We start from the raw sequence: 18,259 nt of genomic DNA, 5'->3' as shown, positions 1-18,259 counted from the left end.
CATCGGCCTTGTACACGCCTTTATCGCCGATGTCTAGATGAAACTTCTTTGGGGGGGTTTTACGTCTCTTTGGAATCCTGTGCATGCACACGTGTAGATCTTTTTCTTCTTCTTTTCTTTGTATATATTAGTATATTATATGTAATTATCCTTCTTCAGCGGATCAATTGTACTATTTAGCGCTCAGACCGGAATCTTGGAATTCAAATGAATGTTTATGTCAATATGCTTAAACCCCTCTCCTCAAGTGCTCTTTACTACATACTACTAGTACTGTACCTATAATGTTGGCTACCTGTTGTATTGCGGTTGGTAATTTTTTATTTTTACCATGTCCTTATATATTCCCGAGGTCCAGTGTCGGATTTCGGTCAAATACCTACATACTATGTAGTTGTTACGGTATAAAATTTTATGCAAGGCTAGTACTGAGAAGCGCTGGCCAATGTATGTATTTTTAGGTGTCAAGTATGTGCATACTGGCATGTGGAACGTGTACATATGCTATTCAAATGTTTGTGATTAGAGGAGAGCGCAATCGGGCCTAGCGCAAGTGAGCATAGCGGGACGTTGGTTTAATGTTGTAATATTCCTGGAAAATTGTATTTCTCTGCTTCAAAGTAACAAGCTGATGATGTTTCCTTTCTACAGTATATCTGCGATTGCGCGGCTGAAGAGAAACAACCCCATAGTTATTGTCTCTTTTACATTACTCCTCGTCCACGGGAAACCCATATCCGACCAGCAGAGCAGGCTCTTCAATACTATGATGCTGATAGCTGCAGCCAGATGACTTAGAAATTTCCCCACAGCAGATAAACGAATATGAAGACTTACCTCAGAACACCAACAGCGCCGGGCTCAAGCATAAGAAGTAGCGGGAAGTCCATCGGATACCCAAGCCAACGCTTCGTAAACGCACGAAGTAAATGGCCATGCGCAATAAGTACCACATCCGCCAGATTCTCCCCGTGCATATTATCTTTATGCGAGGTCCTAATCTCTCGAATGAGACTATCAATGCGATCCGTAACGTCTTGCGCCGACCTTCATAAATTGTCAATTATGCATACTACCCAACTCCCGTCACCAGATAAATAGTTTTTTTAAAGAAAATTACCCATCAGGCCTGGGGAAGAAAAGAAAAGAAAAAAAGAAAACTCACTCTCCCTCCTCACATCCATCACGCCAAATATCCCACGGCCGCTCCGCATCCAACCCCCGCTCTTTCCTCGCCGCCCGAATCTCCTTCGTCACCAAACCCTCATACAAACCATACCCCCACTCAGCCAGGCGTTCCTCTTTCGGGTCCACCTTGCCCGCATCTCTCAAGGCCTGCTTATCGGCATCATTGAACGCAAGCTCGAATGTCTGCATTGCGCGCTTGCGAGGACTGATATATACCCGGGCGAGATTGGCAGGGTCAATCAGTTTGCCTGTGCCTACGATCATTTTGCCTGAGGCGAGAACCTGCTTCTCACCCGTGGCCGTCAGGTCCAGCTCAGTAGTGCCGGTGTAGCGGCCGTTTTGGGACCATTCTGTCTGGCCTGGTGGGGTCGTTAGAGTGAATGTTTGAGGGGGTGTGTTATGATGTGAAGAGTACTTACCGTGGCGGTAGAGAAAAACACGCGGGGTGCCTGCGTCTTGGCCGGGCATTGTTAATTGGTGTGGACTTGATGGTTCTGGAAGGTGGCGTTCACGGCGAGTTGGGTAAAAGGCGGGAATCGGGAATCGGGAATCGGGATTGCGGGCGGGGGGCTTCAAATGTTCGAGTGCGGTGCTGATCCCGCGAATCGCGATGCTCCCTTCACCGGTGGACATTATTGGGTTTTTGGTTTTATATATATAAGATGGACATTCAATGTTGTGAAGAAATCGTGATGTTTTTTTAAGGCAGATTCGATAGTTTCGAGTTTTACATATTCTCCAAGAAAAGACGATTTACACGTCCAAATTCATCTATCGCTGCGAAAAATGCTATGTGAGCACTGAGGTTGTAACTTGTAAGTTGTAACCCCGGGTTCGACGTCTGCAATTTTTCAATTCGACGCTCACATCATTTTCACAAAGCCAACCTCCACCAATCGCTCAATCGCGACGTTCAAATCCTGGACCTTGGAGCGACTAGAATCTCTAATAAGAACAAACAACCACAGGATCCCGCGACGGAACCAGTTTCCCTCCGCAGCGATCTTGAGCTGTTCCTTGCCCACGATGTAGACGACCTGTGAGTTTGATGCGCAATCCAAGGTATTGATTTCAGAATTAACTCCGGTGAGCCCTTCGCTCATGTCGTCCTGATATTTCAAGAAATTCCGAATCTGATCCAGGACCAAAACGCCCAGGTCTGGCGTGATAATCTCATCGGTGTATCCATGGCGCACAACTAGGCGATAGCAGTTAGGAACCGGCTGCTTGGACGAATCGTCCCCGGACTTTGTAAAGCAGCGAGTGACGGTGTATCTTTCGTCGATGGGCACTGTGGGTCTCGACAAAGGCCGGAGATGAAGGAATACAGTGATCTCGGGCATTGCGCCGAACTTTGTCAGGAAATGGAGGAATACGGTGGGGGTGTTCGCGGCGAAGCCAAGTTTATCGAAAAAGATTCCCAGTCCTCTGGTCCGTCTGATGGAAGAACTTTCTTGTCCTTCTGCTGCGAGATAAAGCTTGTTGTCACGGATTGTGGTTGTGTTCCAGATGGGAACGTTGTCGGACTCTTCAGCATTCCATTGCTCTTCTTTGCCGTAGCGCCAGAGAATGAATATGCAGGTCAAAACGAGAGCTAGCATCAGGGTGAACCATGCACCATGGGGGACTTTGCTCAGAGCCGCGGAGAGGAACATGCCATCCCAGAGGGCGAAAACGGTGAAAACGGGAAGCACAACATAGACTGGCAATTTCCAAACAATAAGTGCCACAACGGTCACCATGCATGTGGTGAGGAAAGAGACCAGGATAACGCATGTGCCGTAGGCCTCGCCGAGTCGAGTCGTCTTCATGAGAATTGGTTAGTTAGTGTAATCGTTGTGTAGGTAGGGGAGAAGAAACACACGTTGTTGTAGACTGCGGTCACAACAATGGTCCCAATCATCATCAGCCAATTCGCGATCGGGATGTAGACTTGGCCATGGAAAGTGTTTGAAGTATGATAAACCTTCACGCGAGGGAAATAAGAGAGTTTCATGATCTGAGACAACAGCTATTGTATGTATAGTCAGCAAGGTGAACGCATGTTACAGTTATTTGGTTGCAACAAACCTGGTAAGCTCCAGTGATTACCGACTGGCTTGCAACAATACAAGCTAAGATGGCCAGAATAAGACTGGGCCATATCATGCCGGGCGGGACAGTCAAGAAGAAAGGATTGGCATATGCACTGGGGTTAACACTGATGTGGGCTCCTTGACCAATGTACTACCGGATGTTAGTTTCCAACAGAATTGCCGAGATGGATATTGCCGGTTTCATCTTACCGAGATCAAAAGACATGGATAGACAAAGAAGAGCCATGAAATTTGGATTGATCTAAGTGAAATCTCTTGTCAGAACCTTGCATCTGAGCTTTCAATGGAGATATACTTCCGCATCCACGAATGTACTGTACATACCTCCGGCTAAAAGCTCCAAGATCGGCGAAAAGAGTTTCCACGCCGGTAAAGGCAAGTAGAATACCTCCAAGTGATAGCCATCCGTCCTTCTTGTTTCGCACCAGGTATGCACCTGCAAAGTATGGAGAGAATGCCTTGAATACAGAGGCATCGAACACCGCCAAGTTCTGTCAGGTGTTATGAGTGGTCAGCAAATAGCGCTCAAGCGTCTTCCAGTGCTTTACTCACATAGATTCCAAAGGTCAAGTTGAAGAGCATCCAGAGGATAACTATTGGTGCAAACGCGCTCGCAATCCTGGTCGTTCCGAAGGGCTGGATGGCAAAGACCAACACCAGAATTGCGCATGAGGTCCCCACGACCGTTGATGTAGAGACGTTTGGGTTAACGACAGTCACTCTATAGACTATCAGCATCGATGCAATGTTATTCGTTTTGGTGTTCCCTACCCTTGAATGGCACCCAAGACTGACTGGGCTGGTGTTAGCACACCATCTAAACGATCCATGTTAGTAAGAGAAATGTAGGTGCAAGGTAAGTTCCCCTAGAAGACAAAAAAAAACACATACCTGCTAAAAGCAGCGCTACACCAAAAGCTCCAACCACCTTGAGGACCCACTTCACGACAGTGCTTCGTTCCAACATACTGCGAAACTTCGAATTGGGGCGTCGCAAGTCATTTGTGTCGAAACGTTCCATGCGAACCGTACCCTGGTGTCTGGGGTCGTATCGTACAAGGTTTGCCTAAGTTCAGAGGTTGTATGTCAGCCTCAAGTCATATTTAGGCAAGCGCTTGTGTGTCGTATAACATACATATCGCGATAGCAGAGAGTACACAGCGAAGGTACCGCCCTCCCCCTCGTCGTCTGCACAAAGGACGATGAAGACATATTTGATGGTGACCATGATCGTGAGGGCCCAGATGACAAGGGATACGGCGCCGAGAATATCATCATAGCTTGGTTCGCTGCTGAAGGTTGAGGAATAGACGTAGAGAGGACTGGTTCCGATGTCACCGTAGATTACTCCAAGGGACTGGTATGTGAGCCTATATATAAAGAGCACGGTTAGAGCAAGCCTTTGAGAGGTAGAAGTCTCCGTCTAGCGGAATCGGGACTTTGTATCACTTACCATGCCAACTTCCATCCTTGGAAGACCTGTGAATGATCAGTAAGAGAAATTCCAGGGCACTGCAAAAGAATCTCTTAGCTACCTGTTTGCGGTGATAATCTCTTTCCTCTCCATGGGTGGTTTCAAAGACGGAATTCATTTCAACGTCAGTCACTTCTGGCTTTTGGGGGATGTCAGAGGGATCGAATGGACCGGAAGCTGGAGGCGACTTCATTCCAAGCTGATCCTCCATGGATATCTGTCAGACAAAGGTTTGGTGGTAAGAATAGGCAATGAGATGTGACAAAGTGAAGAGTACAGCGAAAGAAGGAGATGCGAAACGTTTTTAACTGAAATTGGAGTATATTTTCAACAGTAATTCACTTTTATAATAATATAGCTTATCTGGAACCTCCAGATGTCATTTCACAGTCTACATATGCACGGTAGATTCCCCACGTGCTATTAGTCGCATAAGCCAGGAGATAGTATAGATCAATCGATCTCTGGAGCGCAGGTTGTAGATTACTGAAACTGACATGATACGAGTAGAAAAATATCTCATAGTATGAAAAGACCCGTGAAAATGGCGACTTGAATCGTAGATAGCATCTTGGCGCTCTTATTGGACTAGATTGAGCAGTTAGAAGCAGGCAATACGAAGTTGGGTGGGAATTAGGGGGAAAGAGGTATTTTCTGACATCGGTGGGCAGCAGAGTATTTATACGAGGCAATTTTTATTCCCATTCAACTTTGGCCCCCACCACACACCACGGACCACCAATCTAGTTTCTGTCATAATTAAAGTATCTGTCAAGATGCCTTTCAGATAAGATAATAATATCCATTGACATTACGAAATTACAAGCACTTGGGAATTTGAGATATCGGTAAAGAATCAAGTATATATGGAAAAGAAGAAATCGAAAATCCTCCATTCCATTACCGAGGCAAATGTGCCGACTTCGGAGACGACCTTTCAAGTGCTAGGACTCTAGGAGGGGTATTCGCTGTACGAACAAAGTCACTGTCCACGCGAGGCTGGGGATCGTCGATTGTTTGCATTTCTGCCAAGGAGAAAATCCGATCGATCGATCCACATGCAGTTTGAGCATCACACAAAAGAAAAAAAAATATTGAAGATTGAAGATTGCACATTGCAAAGCAATTGAACAGAGCAATTGAAAATTGAATTGAAAATTGAAAGAACACAATACATGTAGCTGCAGGAATTAAGTGACTGTGTCAATGAAAAGGCAATTGGTATAGTTCGATTCTCATCCAGCCCGGGCTCAAGTTTCAGCACTGTGCGGGAAGCAAATAGAAGTCCCCATAAAACCAAGTCCATGGCCAATAAACCCTGACTTGGTTACACGAACCCGATCTGCAGATCGCGTGGGAGCACTAAAAACAAAGAGCCACAATATTATTCATGTGGGTGGCCGCGCTAGAAGAAAGCAAGCAAGATTTGCTTTTTGGCATCTTAATTGGATCTTAGGCGGCTGCGGTGTGATGCACCCTAAACTAGATGCAGACGCACCCACAGGGAAATAGTGGATCTTGATGCAGGAGTACCTACAGTAGGAAATCAAAATGAAAAGAAAAAGAAAAGAAAAAAGCACTGTGAAAGAGACTGATAAATGATGTCATTAACATTAGAACGCCTTGTCAACCGAAACCCGTACCTGCGCCGTATATATAAAACTTGGCTATATAGTTGAAAAAAAAAAAGTCCCATTAGATGCATCAGATCCACCGTAACCAAGAAAGCCCGCGAAATAAAAGTGCAGACCCAAAAAATGAAATGCCCAATGAAATACAAAGCGCCCGTAGTTTTCCTTGCCCGGATTTCCCAAATCGTGGTGATTGATATAATCCTTGAGCCTGCAATCCAACACCCACCACACGAGACCGTATCGAATCGACCGCGGATCCGAATCTGTTCAAAACGCCATGTGCAAAAGAATGCCCCTTCCTATATGATATGAATATTAGAATCTAAAATGGAAGATCAAAAAGAAAAGAGAAAAGACAAAAGTGAAAGCAAAAAGAAAAACCCCAAAAAAAAGAAAAAAGAAAAAAAAAACGCCCGCTGTAGTATGTGTTGGTCTTACACAATAACCCGGCCATCGGGTGCCATTCCAACCGGAACATTCGCACTAGTGGGAAGCGCAAAGGCCGAAGTCTTCCCTTCGAACCGCGATAACAAATTCGCAATCATCTGTCGGTATGAGTTCATCTGGGATAGCTTGAAGCGCTGGATTTTCCCACTAGCGGTGCGGGGGATCTCCTCGACGAAAATCACACCGCCATCTAGGGCCTTGTAGCTGGCCAACTTGGCGCGGCTGAATTTGTAGACTTCCTCGGCCGTCAGCCGCTTTTGGGTGGGGTCGCGCGATCGCACTACGAAGGCGCGGGGGACTTCACCGCTGCCGTCGGGCAGGTTCACGCCTGTGACGGCGGCGTCGATGATTCCCGGGTGCTGAAGAAGAACCGTCTCCACTTCGGCGGGGGCCACTTGCCAACTGTGGGGATTTGGTTAGTAAATCTTGAATTTGGGGGTCCGGTTTTGGCGTTTTTTAAGTGGGGGGAGGGGGGGGAGGGGGGCAATGGGAACTGGAATTTGAATTTGCATTTGAAATCTGAATTTCCAGATTTGAATCCAAATGCCAATTGTCAATCGTGTACGCACCCTCGCACTTTGATCAGCTCCTTGGTGCGGCCGACAATGAAATAGTAGCCGTGCTTCATGTATGCGACGTCGCCGGTGCGGAACCACCCACCGGCTTCCTTGGCGTCGGTTCGTCCCTTGTAGGACGTAAGAAGACCGGGGCCTCGTACGTACAGCTCGGCGGGGCGGTCATCGTTCTGCACGATTCTGCCCTCTTGGTCGATCAAGCGCACTTCGTACCCGGCTAGCTGGGTGCCAATACTGCCGTGGCAATTTTGTTGGCCGTAGCGGCACTGGAAGATGACCCCAACTTCGGTCATGCCCCACAACTGACAAGCATAGGCCTGTGAATGGAGGAGGCTCTGAAACTGACCCATGCTCTGTGCATCAATTGGCGCACCAGCCACACCCACATATCGTAAGGAAGACAGGTAGCTAGCAATGGGCAAGGTGGATCGGTTAATCGAGTTCACAATTGCCGGTACCAAGTAGGTCTCTGAGATCTGATAGCGGTGGATCGCAGTCAAGAAAGAATTGATCTCAAAGCGTGGCAACACGAAAAGTGGGTGGCCGTAGCGCACAGGGAACAAGTGTGTCCACAGCGCACCGAATAAGTGAAACATGGGAAGCGACATGAGTCGGCTAACCGGGAAAGGCACGTCATATTGGATCGAACGATGGTGCGACACGATGGCATGGTGGGACAAGATGGCGGCCTTGGGAAGACCACCTGTTCCGCTGGTGGAAAACATAGCGGCAGGCGTGTTCTGCGCCTCTCCGAGACTGGTGAACATCATCCAGTTACTTTCGCCATATGAAAGTAGCCGCGGGAAATTGAGATATGTGGGTTTTAGGTTCTGCATGGCAAGAGCATCTTTCCCTGGGTAACCTAATTCGTACGACAGGAAGAGCTGTGCGCAGTGGTCCACTGCGCTGTTGTCAATCACGCAGATTCGTTCTTGACGAATGCCAGAGGTGGCGCTGACTTCCTGAACCATTGGAAGTGCATCGCTGGTTGTGAAGATGAATTTGGGCTCCGCGAGCGAAACAATATGCTCAAGTTCAGCTGTTTGGCTGCGGGGATTGGAGCCCATGTAAACACCACCGGCACCAATGATGGCGAAGAAAAGAGCGGGATATAAGATCTGTGTAACGAGGGCCGAATTAGAATCTCCGAATGATGTATGTGGATTATGAGGTGCAGCATTGGCTGCCCAGCTGGGCGCTATTTGTGATCAGACCACTTACGCTGTTGCCCAGATGAAGGAGCACACAATCACCCTTTTGCAGGCCATGTGCTTTAAAGCCCGCAATCAAAGTTCGAACCAGCTGGCGAAATTGAGTGCCTGTGAAAGATCGGGACGGATCTTCGGCATCAATGAAGAGTGGCTGGTTTTGATTGTATGGGTTGGGACCACAGAAGGTAAATGTCAAGAGATCAGTGTAGATATCTTGGGTCAGAAGAGGGTCCATGGCACCAGCTAGCGCGGTGGCATCCCAGTAACCCATGCTGAGGGATCAAAAGATGAAAGGTAAGAATATGGAGTATGGATAGGGATGAGGAGTATGGAGAGCAGGTATGTAGAGTTTTAAAAGATATTATATGAGGATGATATTGTTGAATGTTTATGAGTAGGGTTAGGAGCTTAAGAGCTGGGGAGGGAGAAGTTATATGGAAACATTTGTATACAATTCCAATTCCTGAAGCAGCGGGAAATTACTTTTCGAATGAATCAATTCCAAAAAGATAAAAAAGATAAAAAAAACCGAAGAATATTTCTTAAAAGAAAAAAAGGGAAAAAAAAGAACCGAAAGAGTCCAAAGTCCAAGTGATTTGGAATTGGTTATGTCAGGTGCCCCACTAGAAGCTTAGAACTCCAGTAAGATCTATGGACCATAGCCATACATAGAGAGCCAAAGGCACCGAAACTATAATCGGGTTAGCCTTTTGGACCTTTTTTACCCTTGATCCCGTTCCCTTGAAGATTACCTGGATACTGAATGTGATATCAGCTTCAATTGATTTTGGTTTTTGGATTTTCAAATATTTCATTCTATTTCTCTATTTTCTCTATTTCTCTATTTTCGATTTTTGATTTTTTTCGCCCCAGAAATATTGGTGAGGGGAAGAAGGATCACCGTAGCCTAGTTAGTATGTAGTACTTACAAAAGTACATTGGACTTAATCTATGTACGGGGTCTAGGTACGGAGTCCAGCCAAAGGGCTAAGGGCTAGCAGGCCCGGAATGAATGTGTCATAGTAGGCGATTGGTGATGCACTCGAACTCCCCCAACAGAACAGGCTCCCGGGCTCCACCGAACCGGTTCACGCTAAAAAACTAGTGGCGCACCACTGCGGGAGCCACCCAGCTAGTTATGGTCCGTTCATCCCTTGTAAATACTAGTATCTCAAGTCAGAAACAGCTGAGCCACCAGCCACAGGCTCGGATCAATTCCTTCTTTTCCTTTTCCTTTTCCTTTTCTTTTTCGTCTATCTTTTTTTTTTTCCTAATTACGTCGTTTCTTTTCTTTGCTTTTTTTTCTATTGAATCTATTTTTTTTTTCTTCAGCTTACATGTATCATTCTTTATGGTTTATCCGTTCTGACTTTAGTTTATTGTATTACATACCTTGCCGGCTCTCCTCCCCCGGCGGGAAGGGGGTGTGGCATGATGACGGATCGGGATCGACTTCTCTCCCTTGACTTCGCTGTCAAGGATTTCCTAACTTGTAGATCGTGGGTCCCTTTTTTTTGAATTTTAGCCAATTTCTTAGTGGCCCCCTTGGTACACTGTCCACACTCTAATCTCTGCATTCCATCTAATAGCTCATTGGTCGTGCATGAATCTGCATTTCCCACGAGCTGAAAGTCATTCCCGTCAGATCTGCCAGGAAGTCTGCATCCACCCTAAGCCCGAGCCGACACCTTCTCGTGTGTTCCCATGCCCTTCTGCCAGGAATTCCGTATCCACCCTAAGCCCGAGTCGACACCTTCCCGTGTGTTCCCATGCCCTTCTGCCATGTTAGTGGTTCGGTGATGTAGTTCCTGCGCAAAAGACGTAAACGACACCTGCCAATTGCAACCCTTGATCACCCAATTGCTCTCTTCTTTCTGTTTTTCTTCCCTGTGTTTCTCCTCTTTCCTCAATTGAGGCTCCACACCGTGTGTCATTCTCAGCCATGACAGCCCCAGTACCAAGGAAACCTGTCACCGCCCTTCCGTTCCCATGGATCTTCAATCAATGTGAAGGTTCAGCCCGTCAGCGGTATCGCTCTCATCCCCCTCTTCCCCTCACGACCTGATCAAACCTGAAGTGGAGACATTGGTCAACTATTGGATGAAAAAGCTTGCCCCCTTCCGTGTCACAATGTGAACTTAGAAAATAGAAAAATAAAAACATTCATGAATAAAGAAAAAAGAAACAAAAAGAAAAGAAATAGAGCTCCACCTCCCTTTCGCGGAATGCAAAAAAAGAAAAGCAGCCCTTTGAGATCTAGATTGACTAGCGAAAAACGTGCGCCACACAGCTGCAATGTATCCTGCAATGCACACGCCCTCCAGGACCGCGGTGTCGGTGACCCACTCCGACCCATCGGGCGTCCTCATACATCTTAGGCACTTGAGAATTCAGGATCCGGTTCCCACCGTAAGGAACATGGCGTATACTTACCCCGCCTGTACAATCAATGATCGTCGATCGATTGTTAACCGAAGAAAAAAAAAGAAAAAAAAAGGAAAAAGCGAAAAAAAAAAACCAAATACCCACCAAAAAAAAATAAGCCTATCCTGTGAGGGGGTGTGGCAGATGGGCTCTCAAGGACCAGGAAGGTACATGTGAAGCGATACCACGTTCCAGGAACTAGAAAGGACATTGTCTTAGACCGTGTGATTTGGCATGCTGTTATCCGTTTTTCGGTCGATCATTCATCACTGTCCAGTTCCCCGATCCCTTCGCTCGAACTAAGTTCAGGACATGGAGAAGGGTTTCACATCTGGACATAGTTTGGCAATATTTGGGTCATCCTGCGTTCCTTGACCGATCGTCTCCGCTGCCAACTTGCATGCAACAAGCGCCAAAGAGCCCCATAGCAATTGATTCTTTGTGGCGACCTGCAGCGAGGGCCTCAGAATGACTTTTTTGTGGACCAGGCTTTCCGGCCGACGATCGTGAGGATAAGACTCTTGATTGGGTTACATCTTGCAAGGCGAGTGAGGGAGGGGGTAAAGTTGGAATGGGGCGAGCTTCCGGTCTTGCCGTGTATCCCATGTTCATTGCCAGATGTACATGTCTGTTCCAAATGTGTCCACCTCCGACGCTATCATTGATTTGACACGGCAGGAAGACCCATAATACCTCCAGTTGCGATAGCCCTAAGACCATTAGATCGTCATCGAAGCAAGCTGAATGCAAGGGTAGAGGAGGGCGATATTGTCAGCTGATTGGCACCACGGAATGTTTCTGATGCCACTAGCGAGCCTTACCCTAACTCAGCCGTGATCTGGGCCTATGATAGTGTCATACACTGGAGCAATATTAGGCGTCACCGAGGTAAACCTGTCAATCCCATGGAAATAGACACATGCAGCTAAAGAAATTGGTGAAAATAAATGAAAATAAATGAAAAAAAGAGGAAACCAATAAAACAATTAAACAAAAAAAGATTTTTTTCTAAAGGAAAAGCGGTTGAAAATGATGCCAAGCCCTCATCATGGCACCATCTGTCCGGAACAGGATTGTGATGCAAGCAGTTCCGGTCAAAAATGGAAATAATTTGGCGAATGTATTGATGACCCATAGAAACCTGGCTTGGTTCCCATTGGGGAATCCACTCATGAAGAGAGGGGAATAGAGGATCACACCCTCGCAGCAAGATAGGGCAAAGCACACAAAAGGAAGTAAATCCCTGCCGAAGTATGAAGAAAAGGGTATTCAGCTTGGCCCCTCTCCAATCATTGTACCTTGAAGTCTCTTTCCAAAGTTCCTTGTTGCCATTCAAGGTGCTCATTTGTTCGGACTCCAATTTAAATTCTTCACCCCAAGCATCCTGGTCAAGTTGAGAACTTCTTCGGTGATTTAATTTCAGTCATTTTTTGAAACATCCCAGGCTGTTCTTCTTCGAACACCGAAAATATAAGAATCATCATGTCGTTGTCGGAGAAGACCATTATATCCAAACCTGAGCCCGCTGTGCTCAAGATGGAGTCTCAATCTCCCACTATCAGCGAGTGGACCCTCACCAATGGCGACTCAGATATTGAGAAGTGCCTTTCCAAGGAGATGGGTTCGGTGTCAACCGACCGTCGTGATGATCAGATCGATCTCGAGGCTCAAACACCACTTCCCGCCAAGAAGCCGTTGGCGAACTTGCGATTTGCCCTTCTCACAATCTATCGACGACTTTTCACCCTTGTCTTTCTCGCCAACGTTGGCGTTTTCGTCGCAGTGATGATGTCTGACCGCAAGCTAATTGCCTTAGTCAATGCAACCGCGGCCAACTTGCTGGCATGCGGACTGGCCCGGCAGCCACTAGTTGTCAACAGTATCTTCTTCCTTGTGTGTTCGATCCCGCGGACTGCACCAGCTCCTTTGCGCCGATTGGCTGCGCAAGTTTATCACTATGGTGGCGTGCACAGTGGTTGCGGAGTAGCTGCGCTAGTGTGGTACGTTGGGTTCGTCGGTGTCATGTCACACCAGTATTGGACGCCATCTCCGACTAGCGCCTCGGTTGTCAGCATTTCAGCCGCCCCCGTTGCATTGGCCTACATTATTCTCATTCTGTTGCTGGCGATCACCGTTGTGGCCCATCCCACGTTTCGCACCAAATTCCACGACTATTTTGAATTGATCCACCGTTTCTCCGGGTGGCTAGTCGTGGCCCTTTTCTTCGTGCTGCTGATGTTATTCTCTCGCGAGATCAGCTCGGCCCAGAATCAGCCCCTCGGTTCTTTCCTCATCCGTCTCCCCGCCTTTTGGTTCTTGATCGCAACTGTTGTGTCGATCTTTCAACCTTGGCTTATGCTCCGCAAGGTCCCGGTGCGGGCCGAAAAGCTGTCCGCACACGCCGTGCGCTTACACTTTGACCACACCCCCACGGTCTTTGGAAAGGGCGTCCAGCTGGCCAAGCATCCCCTGCGGGACTGGCATGGATTTGCAACTTTCCCTGACCCGACCCCACAAGGCTCGCGTGGGAAACCCAGCTTCTCTTGCTTGGTGTCCAAGGCCGGTGATTGGACAGCTGCAAGCATCAACCAACCGCCCACACACTTCTGGAAGCGTGGCGCACTACTCTATGGCTTTGCATATGCCATGCGAGTCTTTAAGCGAGTCATTATAGTGACCACTGGCTCGGGTATTGGCCCTTGTCTGTCCTTCCTTGGCGACGATAACCGGCCCGCATTGCGAGTGATGTGGCAAACTCGCGCCCCGGTAAAGACATACGGGGAGGGGGTTATGGATCTAGTTCGCCAAATGGATGCGAACCCCATCATTTTGGACACGGACCAAACAGGTCGTGTCGACATGGTTCCCATTATCGCCCGTCAGTTCAAGGAGTTCGACGCTGAAGCGGTGTGCGTTATCAGTAATCCTGTGCTGACGGGACGAATTGTTCATGAGCTTGAGGCGCGAGGCTTCCCAGCCTTTGGCCCGATTTTCGATTCATGAGGCTTTTTCTTTTCCGGACGCAAGGCTGGCCCCCACTGTTTTCGGCTCCGAGCTAGCGGTCTCGACCTTTTCTAGATTATTCCTTCAAAGATTGGCGTTCTTGTGCATTTGGAGTTTGTCTTTAGTGTCTTTTAGTGCACATGTGTCTTTTTGGTGTTTGTCTTTCCAGTTATATATCCATGTCTTCAATGTTCATTTCGTCAGCGTTTGTCCTTTTTTTTTTTTTTTTTTTTTTTTTGCAATTAGGAGGGGAATGTTTTCCCCCTTCCCGAATCATATTTACCTTGAATATATCTCCCATTCTGAAAAAATACTCCTCTTTTCATCCTCATCTCCTCTCTTTCCTCTTCGAAGCGTGGTATAATCTCGGCAAGACTGAATGCATGCAGCATGTCTGTTTCCACAAGGAAGGGTTCAGGGGGATAGAAAAGAAGGGTAGTTGCATGAGTTGTAAGGAATATATTTTTTTTCTTTCAAATGTTGGTTCTCAGGGATTTGGAATCGTATCAGCACAGGGGGCGCTATGACCCCTTGAAAGCGAGATCTTTGTCAATGGCAGCCAAACGCCTTGTAGCCTTATGCGTGAGGTGTGATTCCCCATACATAATCTTACGTCCAATTCCAAATCTCTCGGACCCACTCCATCTTGATTGGTTATTTCCACTTCATATGTATTTGAAGCGTTAATATTTCGAAGTATATTCCACAATCCACATGGTTCTCAGGGGAATTCATCTTGAAGATTATTTAGAAGAATTCTGTCCCGGTTGTGTCCCTTTCCGAGAATGTTTATCTTGGGGGAAAACAATGCCACGCTCGTGATTCATACTTCGGCATCCCTGCGCTTACTTTGCGTCCTGCACTCTCAAATTAGCACCTGTGCAGTCCACTTGGTTCAAGTTAGTATGCACAATTTGACCTCTAATTTACCACGCAGTACTGAATTCGTTCTTCTGATTGGCTCCCTGCTTCACTCATTGCTTTTCCCTCATGAAGTATAGCAATCACGACCAGGCTTATGCATAAAAACTTGTCGCACGGGTATCAGGGCTTAAAAATGTCGCCATGTATATGCCTATGACCTTTTGTCACGTAGCGCAAACTGCGTCACTGATGTGTTCAAACATCTACGATGATTATTCATCAGCTACCATTATTTTCTCAAGGTCGAATTTTCAAAGTTTTCTAGTGCCCTCAACCCCAAGGGCCAAAGGCTACTACCTAACACAGTTGCACATGTGCATGTTTGCCGCTGATCTGCAAACCAGTAACGCTTCCTTGGGTGGGGTTCGTTTGAGGGGAAATGAAAGGACGGTTCAGCCTGATGCTCTAGCTAGTGTTGCACAACGTACTATTTTCCAAGATTAGTAGGACGATGTCGTTGGGAGTTTCTTAGGATAGGGCCTGATAGGCAGACATCTGGAACCAGGGAGTGTAAACTTTTGATCAGCGGCAGTAGTATCGTCATTGGGAGAGACGCACATGAAAATGTCACCCGGGTTCGTGTATACTAAATATTTATTTGAAATCTCGGAGTGGTTGGGCATGTCTACATGCATGAAAAACTAAAAACGCCGATCACTTCAAGGTTAAATGTGCCGTCTTTGACAACATTTGAACAGTTTAGATGTAAGTACTACAATGTATAGAGTACATGGAATATCCTATGCCAACGCTGAACTTGGCGTCGGGGCCAAAAATAAGCTTACTGGCATTTAAACGGTTCTGGCGGCTTACCCTTTAAATGGACAACGTATAGGTAATAGCTACTGTGTAGTATACCCGCTATATGTACATAACATATTTGCACTTGAAATACTCCATAACTGATATAGGTCTGCCTTTCTAGGGCAAATAAGTATGTCGTATATTCTATAGTCAAAATTTGGAAGGTTCCAATGCTGTGGCTGTGTAACCCAGCATGTCGCCTAAATGCTGTACACCTGACCGATCGGACGGGTAGATGCACCAAGATAAATTAAGGCACCCATGAGCCACGATCATACCAGTTGCAGTATTTCTCTTCCACTGGTGCACAGCCTCCATACTCGTCACTTCATTATGTCAGCCAAGGTGAACTCTGTGCTGATCAGCGAATCATGTAACGACACAAGGAATGCTGGAAGGCAAAACACCAAAAACGGAACGTCTGAGCTCCGGCTCCGCGGTGCCACTTACCATATCCGGTTAGACCCCGCGGACCATCAATGTCAAAGAATCAGTATATTAAGCAGGCTGCAGCACGCATATCGGAAAATTAAATCCAATTCAAAATAAAAACACTTGAATGCAAGATAGCAACAACTTGAAAGGAATCTCAAAATACATCAAGAAAAATATTGTCATCAAAATGGTCGAAAAAACTCGCAAGGTACTTACAAAGCCCCGAAGCCCCCTTTGCCCAAACTTGAACGCAACAAACCACATGCATACATACATTGACCAACAAGAAAAAGCAATGCTAACGGGACATGCATAATAGGCAATCATAATGGGCGCTGGCCCCGCAGGTCTCGCAGCCGCCCTCAGCCTGCAGCAGCAAACAAACATCAGCTGCACAGTCTACGAGCTGCGGTCAGAACTCACAACCCTCGGCGGCGCAATTGGAATCCAGCCTAACGGCTTACGCCTCCTACACCGACTGGGCGTCTACGATGCATTCGCCGCTCACGGCTGGAGTGCATCTACTTCCATGACGTTACACTCGCTTTCAGGACACGATGTCGGCTCACTGGATATGGCAGGCTGGGCCAAGGAGAAAACCGGCTTCGGATATATGCGTATCAAGCGAATGGATATCGTAAGCATCCTGTTAGAGGCGGTGGAGCGAGCAGGGATCTCTATTCACTTCGGCAAGAAGTTGGTCAAGACGGAGAACTTCGAGGAGGCCACTGCGGCCGGCAAGAGGGGTGGAGTGAGAGTCACGTTCGAGGATGGAAGTACCGATCAAGCTGATATCCTGCTCGGATGTGATGGTATTCACTCCTTTGTCCGGCGCTCCTACGTCGATCCGGACCATGAGCCCGAGTACTCTGGCACCTCGGGGCTTGGGGCTGTTGTGCCCAGCTCGGTCTTGTCGCCTGCGACTGTGGAGCAGGTCCAGGGATTCGAGGGCACGCTTACGGAGGACGGCATGCTGGCTGTGAATCCTTGCTTGCCGAACAAGGAGGAGCTGTTCATGTTCTTCTCGAAGTGGGTTCCGCTTCCTGAATCGGGGCATAGTCGGGATGGATGGGAGTTGCATCGCAAGGAGGAGGTGGATGGGTTCAAGGAGCAGCTTTTGAGCACACTGGGGCATGCGCAGGGTGATTGGGGCAATGCGCTCCGCGACCTGGTGCACAATACCTCGACCGTCAACTTCTATCCTGTTTATCGGCTGCCGCTTGGTGGGCGCTGGTCGAGGGGCCGATGTGTGCTCGTTGGCGACGCTGCTCATGCGATGTCGCCGCATGCTGGACAGGGAGTTTCCATGGCGCTGGAGGATGTGTTCTTGCTTTCGCGGTTACTTGCGGACCCGGAGAGGCCCATTGAGGAGGTCTTTGCGAAGTATGATCATATTCGACGGCCCAGAGTGAACGAGATCTTCGAGATGGCCGCCTCGAATGCACAGATGAGGAAGAAGACCACACACAGGGGTCTTTACTTGAAGGAGCTCAAGTTCCACACCATGTTGAATGTGGCATGGGTGTTTGGTCTGGACAAAAAGGGGATTAGGCAGGGCCATCTGGTATACGATATCGATGAGGTGCCACTGTGATTGATGTTTTTTTTTCTTTTTCGTGTACCATAGCATGCATAGTTCATAGGCGATTCTCCTTTCTGAGATTGTGATTATTCAATAGTATCTGCTCTACGTCGTTTCAAAGTGGGATCCTCCATAACCCCCAAATCACCCCTTATTTCCTGATCGCCCAAGAAGGTAAAATGATTAACGCGACCTCATTCAGAGTCAGAGGCTAGGACGCAAAGTGGCACACTGTAGAAAGTGGGGTTTGTAAGGAGCTATACTCCATCGTACATGTCTCGATCTGAACACCCAAATCAGGTCAAAAAAGGATATTTAAAGTTCTAGACTCCATTTTCCACCATCCCATCCGTCCATGTCTCGAACGGGACAGTTATTCAGGAGTCGATTTTTAAGGATTGGCAAACGTGTTCTCCCTTGCAGTGCGGAAATCTGTTACCCATATCCGGTGCAGCGAGGTCA

At 47.4% G+C, this 18,259-nt stretch overlaps 5 protein-coding genes across 5 annotated transcripts; 2 read left to right on the top strand and 3 right to left on the bottom strand.

Annotated features, from left to right (window-relative positions):
* Window positions 1–709: 709 nt before the first annotated feature.
* Window positions 710–1,821, bottom strand: N7466_002236 (histidine phosphatase family protein; the record flags this gene model as incomplete). Its single annotated transcript, XM_057161634.1, has 4 exons — window positions 710–779; window positions 838–1,047; window positions 1,166–1,547; window positions 1,608–1,821. 4 exons carry the CDS (start codon window positions 1,819–1,821, stop codon window positions 710–712), a joined length of 876 nt encoding a protein of 291 aa, XP_057024919.1.
* A 230-nt stretch (window positions 1,822–2,051) lies between these two features.
* Window positions 2,052–4,969, bottom strand: N7466_002235 (potassium transporter; the record flags this gene model as incomplete). The annotated part of the gene is made up of 11 exons (XM_057161633.1): window positions 2,052–2,993; window positions 3,053–3,199; window positions 3,259–3,414; window positions 3,474–3,525; window positions 3,609–3,775; window positions 3,837–4,005; window positions 4,056–4,101; window positions 4,176–4,350; window positions 4,420–4,654; window positions 4,738–4,763; window positions 4,820–4,969. The coding sequence occupies 11 exons, from the start codon at window positions 4,967–4,969 to the stop codon at window positions 2,052–2,054; spliced, it is 2,265 nt and encodes a 754-aa protein (XP_057024918.1).
* Window positions 4,970–6,826: 1,857 nt separating this feature from the next.
* On the bottom strand, window positions 6,827–8,896 carry afeA (adenylate-forming enzyme AfeA; the record flags this gene model as incomplete). Its single annotated transcript, XM_057161632.1, has 3 exons — window positions 6,827–7,241; window positions 7,409–8,532; window positions 8,636–8,896. The coding sequence occupies 3 exons, from the start codon at window positions 8,894–8,896 to the stop codon at window positions 6,827–6,829; spliced, it is 1,800 nt and encodes a 599-aa protein (XP_057024917.1).
* A 3,635-nt stretch (window positions 8,897–12,531) lies between these two features.
* On the top strand, window positions 12,532–14,052 carry N7466_002233 (integral membrane protein TmpA; the record flags this gene model as incomplete). Its single annotated transcript, XM_057161631.1, has 1 exon — window positions 12,532–14,052. The coding sequence occupies one exon, from the start codon at window positions 12,532–12,534 to the stop codon at window positions 14,050–14,052; it is 1,521 nt and encodes a 506-aa protein (XP_057024916.1).
* A 2,491-nt stretch (window positions 14,053–16,543) lies between these two features.
* On the top strand, window positions 16,544–17,809 carry N7466_002232 (uncharacterized protein; the record flags this gene model as incomplete). The annotated part of the gene is made up of 1 exon (XM_057161630.1): window positions 16,544–17,809. The coding sequence occupies one exon, from the start codon at window positions 16,544–16,546 to the stop codon at window positions 17,807–17,809; it is 1,266 nt and encodes a 421-aa protein (XP_057024915.1).
* Between the last annotated feature and the right edge of the window lie 450 nt (window positions 17,810–18,259).

Source organism: Penicillium verhagenii (assembly GCF_028828195.1).
Source record: "Penicillium verhagenii strain IBT 33310 chromosome Unknown utg000003l_segment0_segment0, whole genome shotgun sequence".
NCBI classification, from domain to species: Eukaryota; Fungi; Ascomycota; class Eurotiomycetes; order Eurotiales; family Aspergillaceae; genus Penicillium; species Penicillium verhagenii.
The sequence above is the reverse complement of the archived record's forward strand: the minus strand, read 5'-3'. Positions and strand labels throughout refer to the sequence as shown.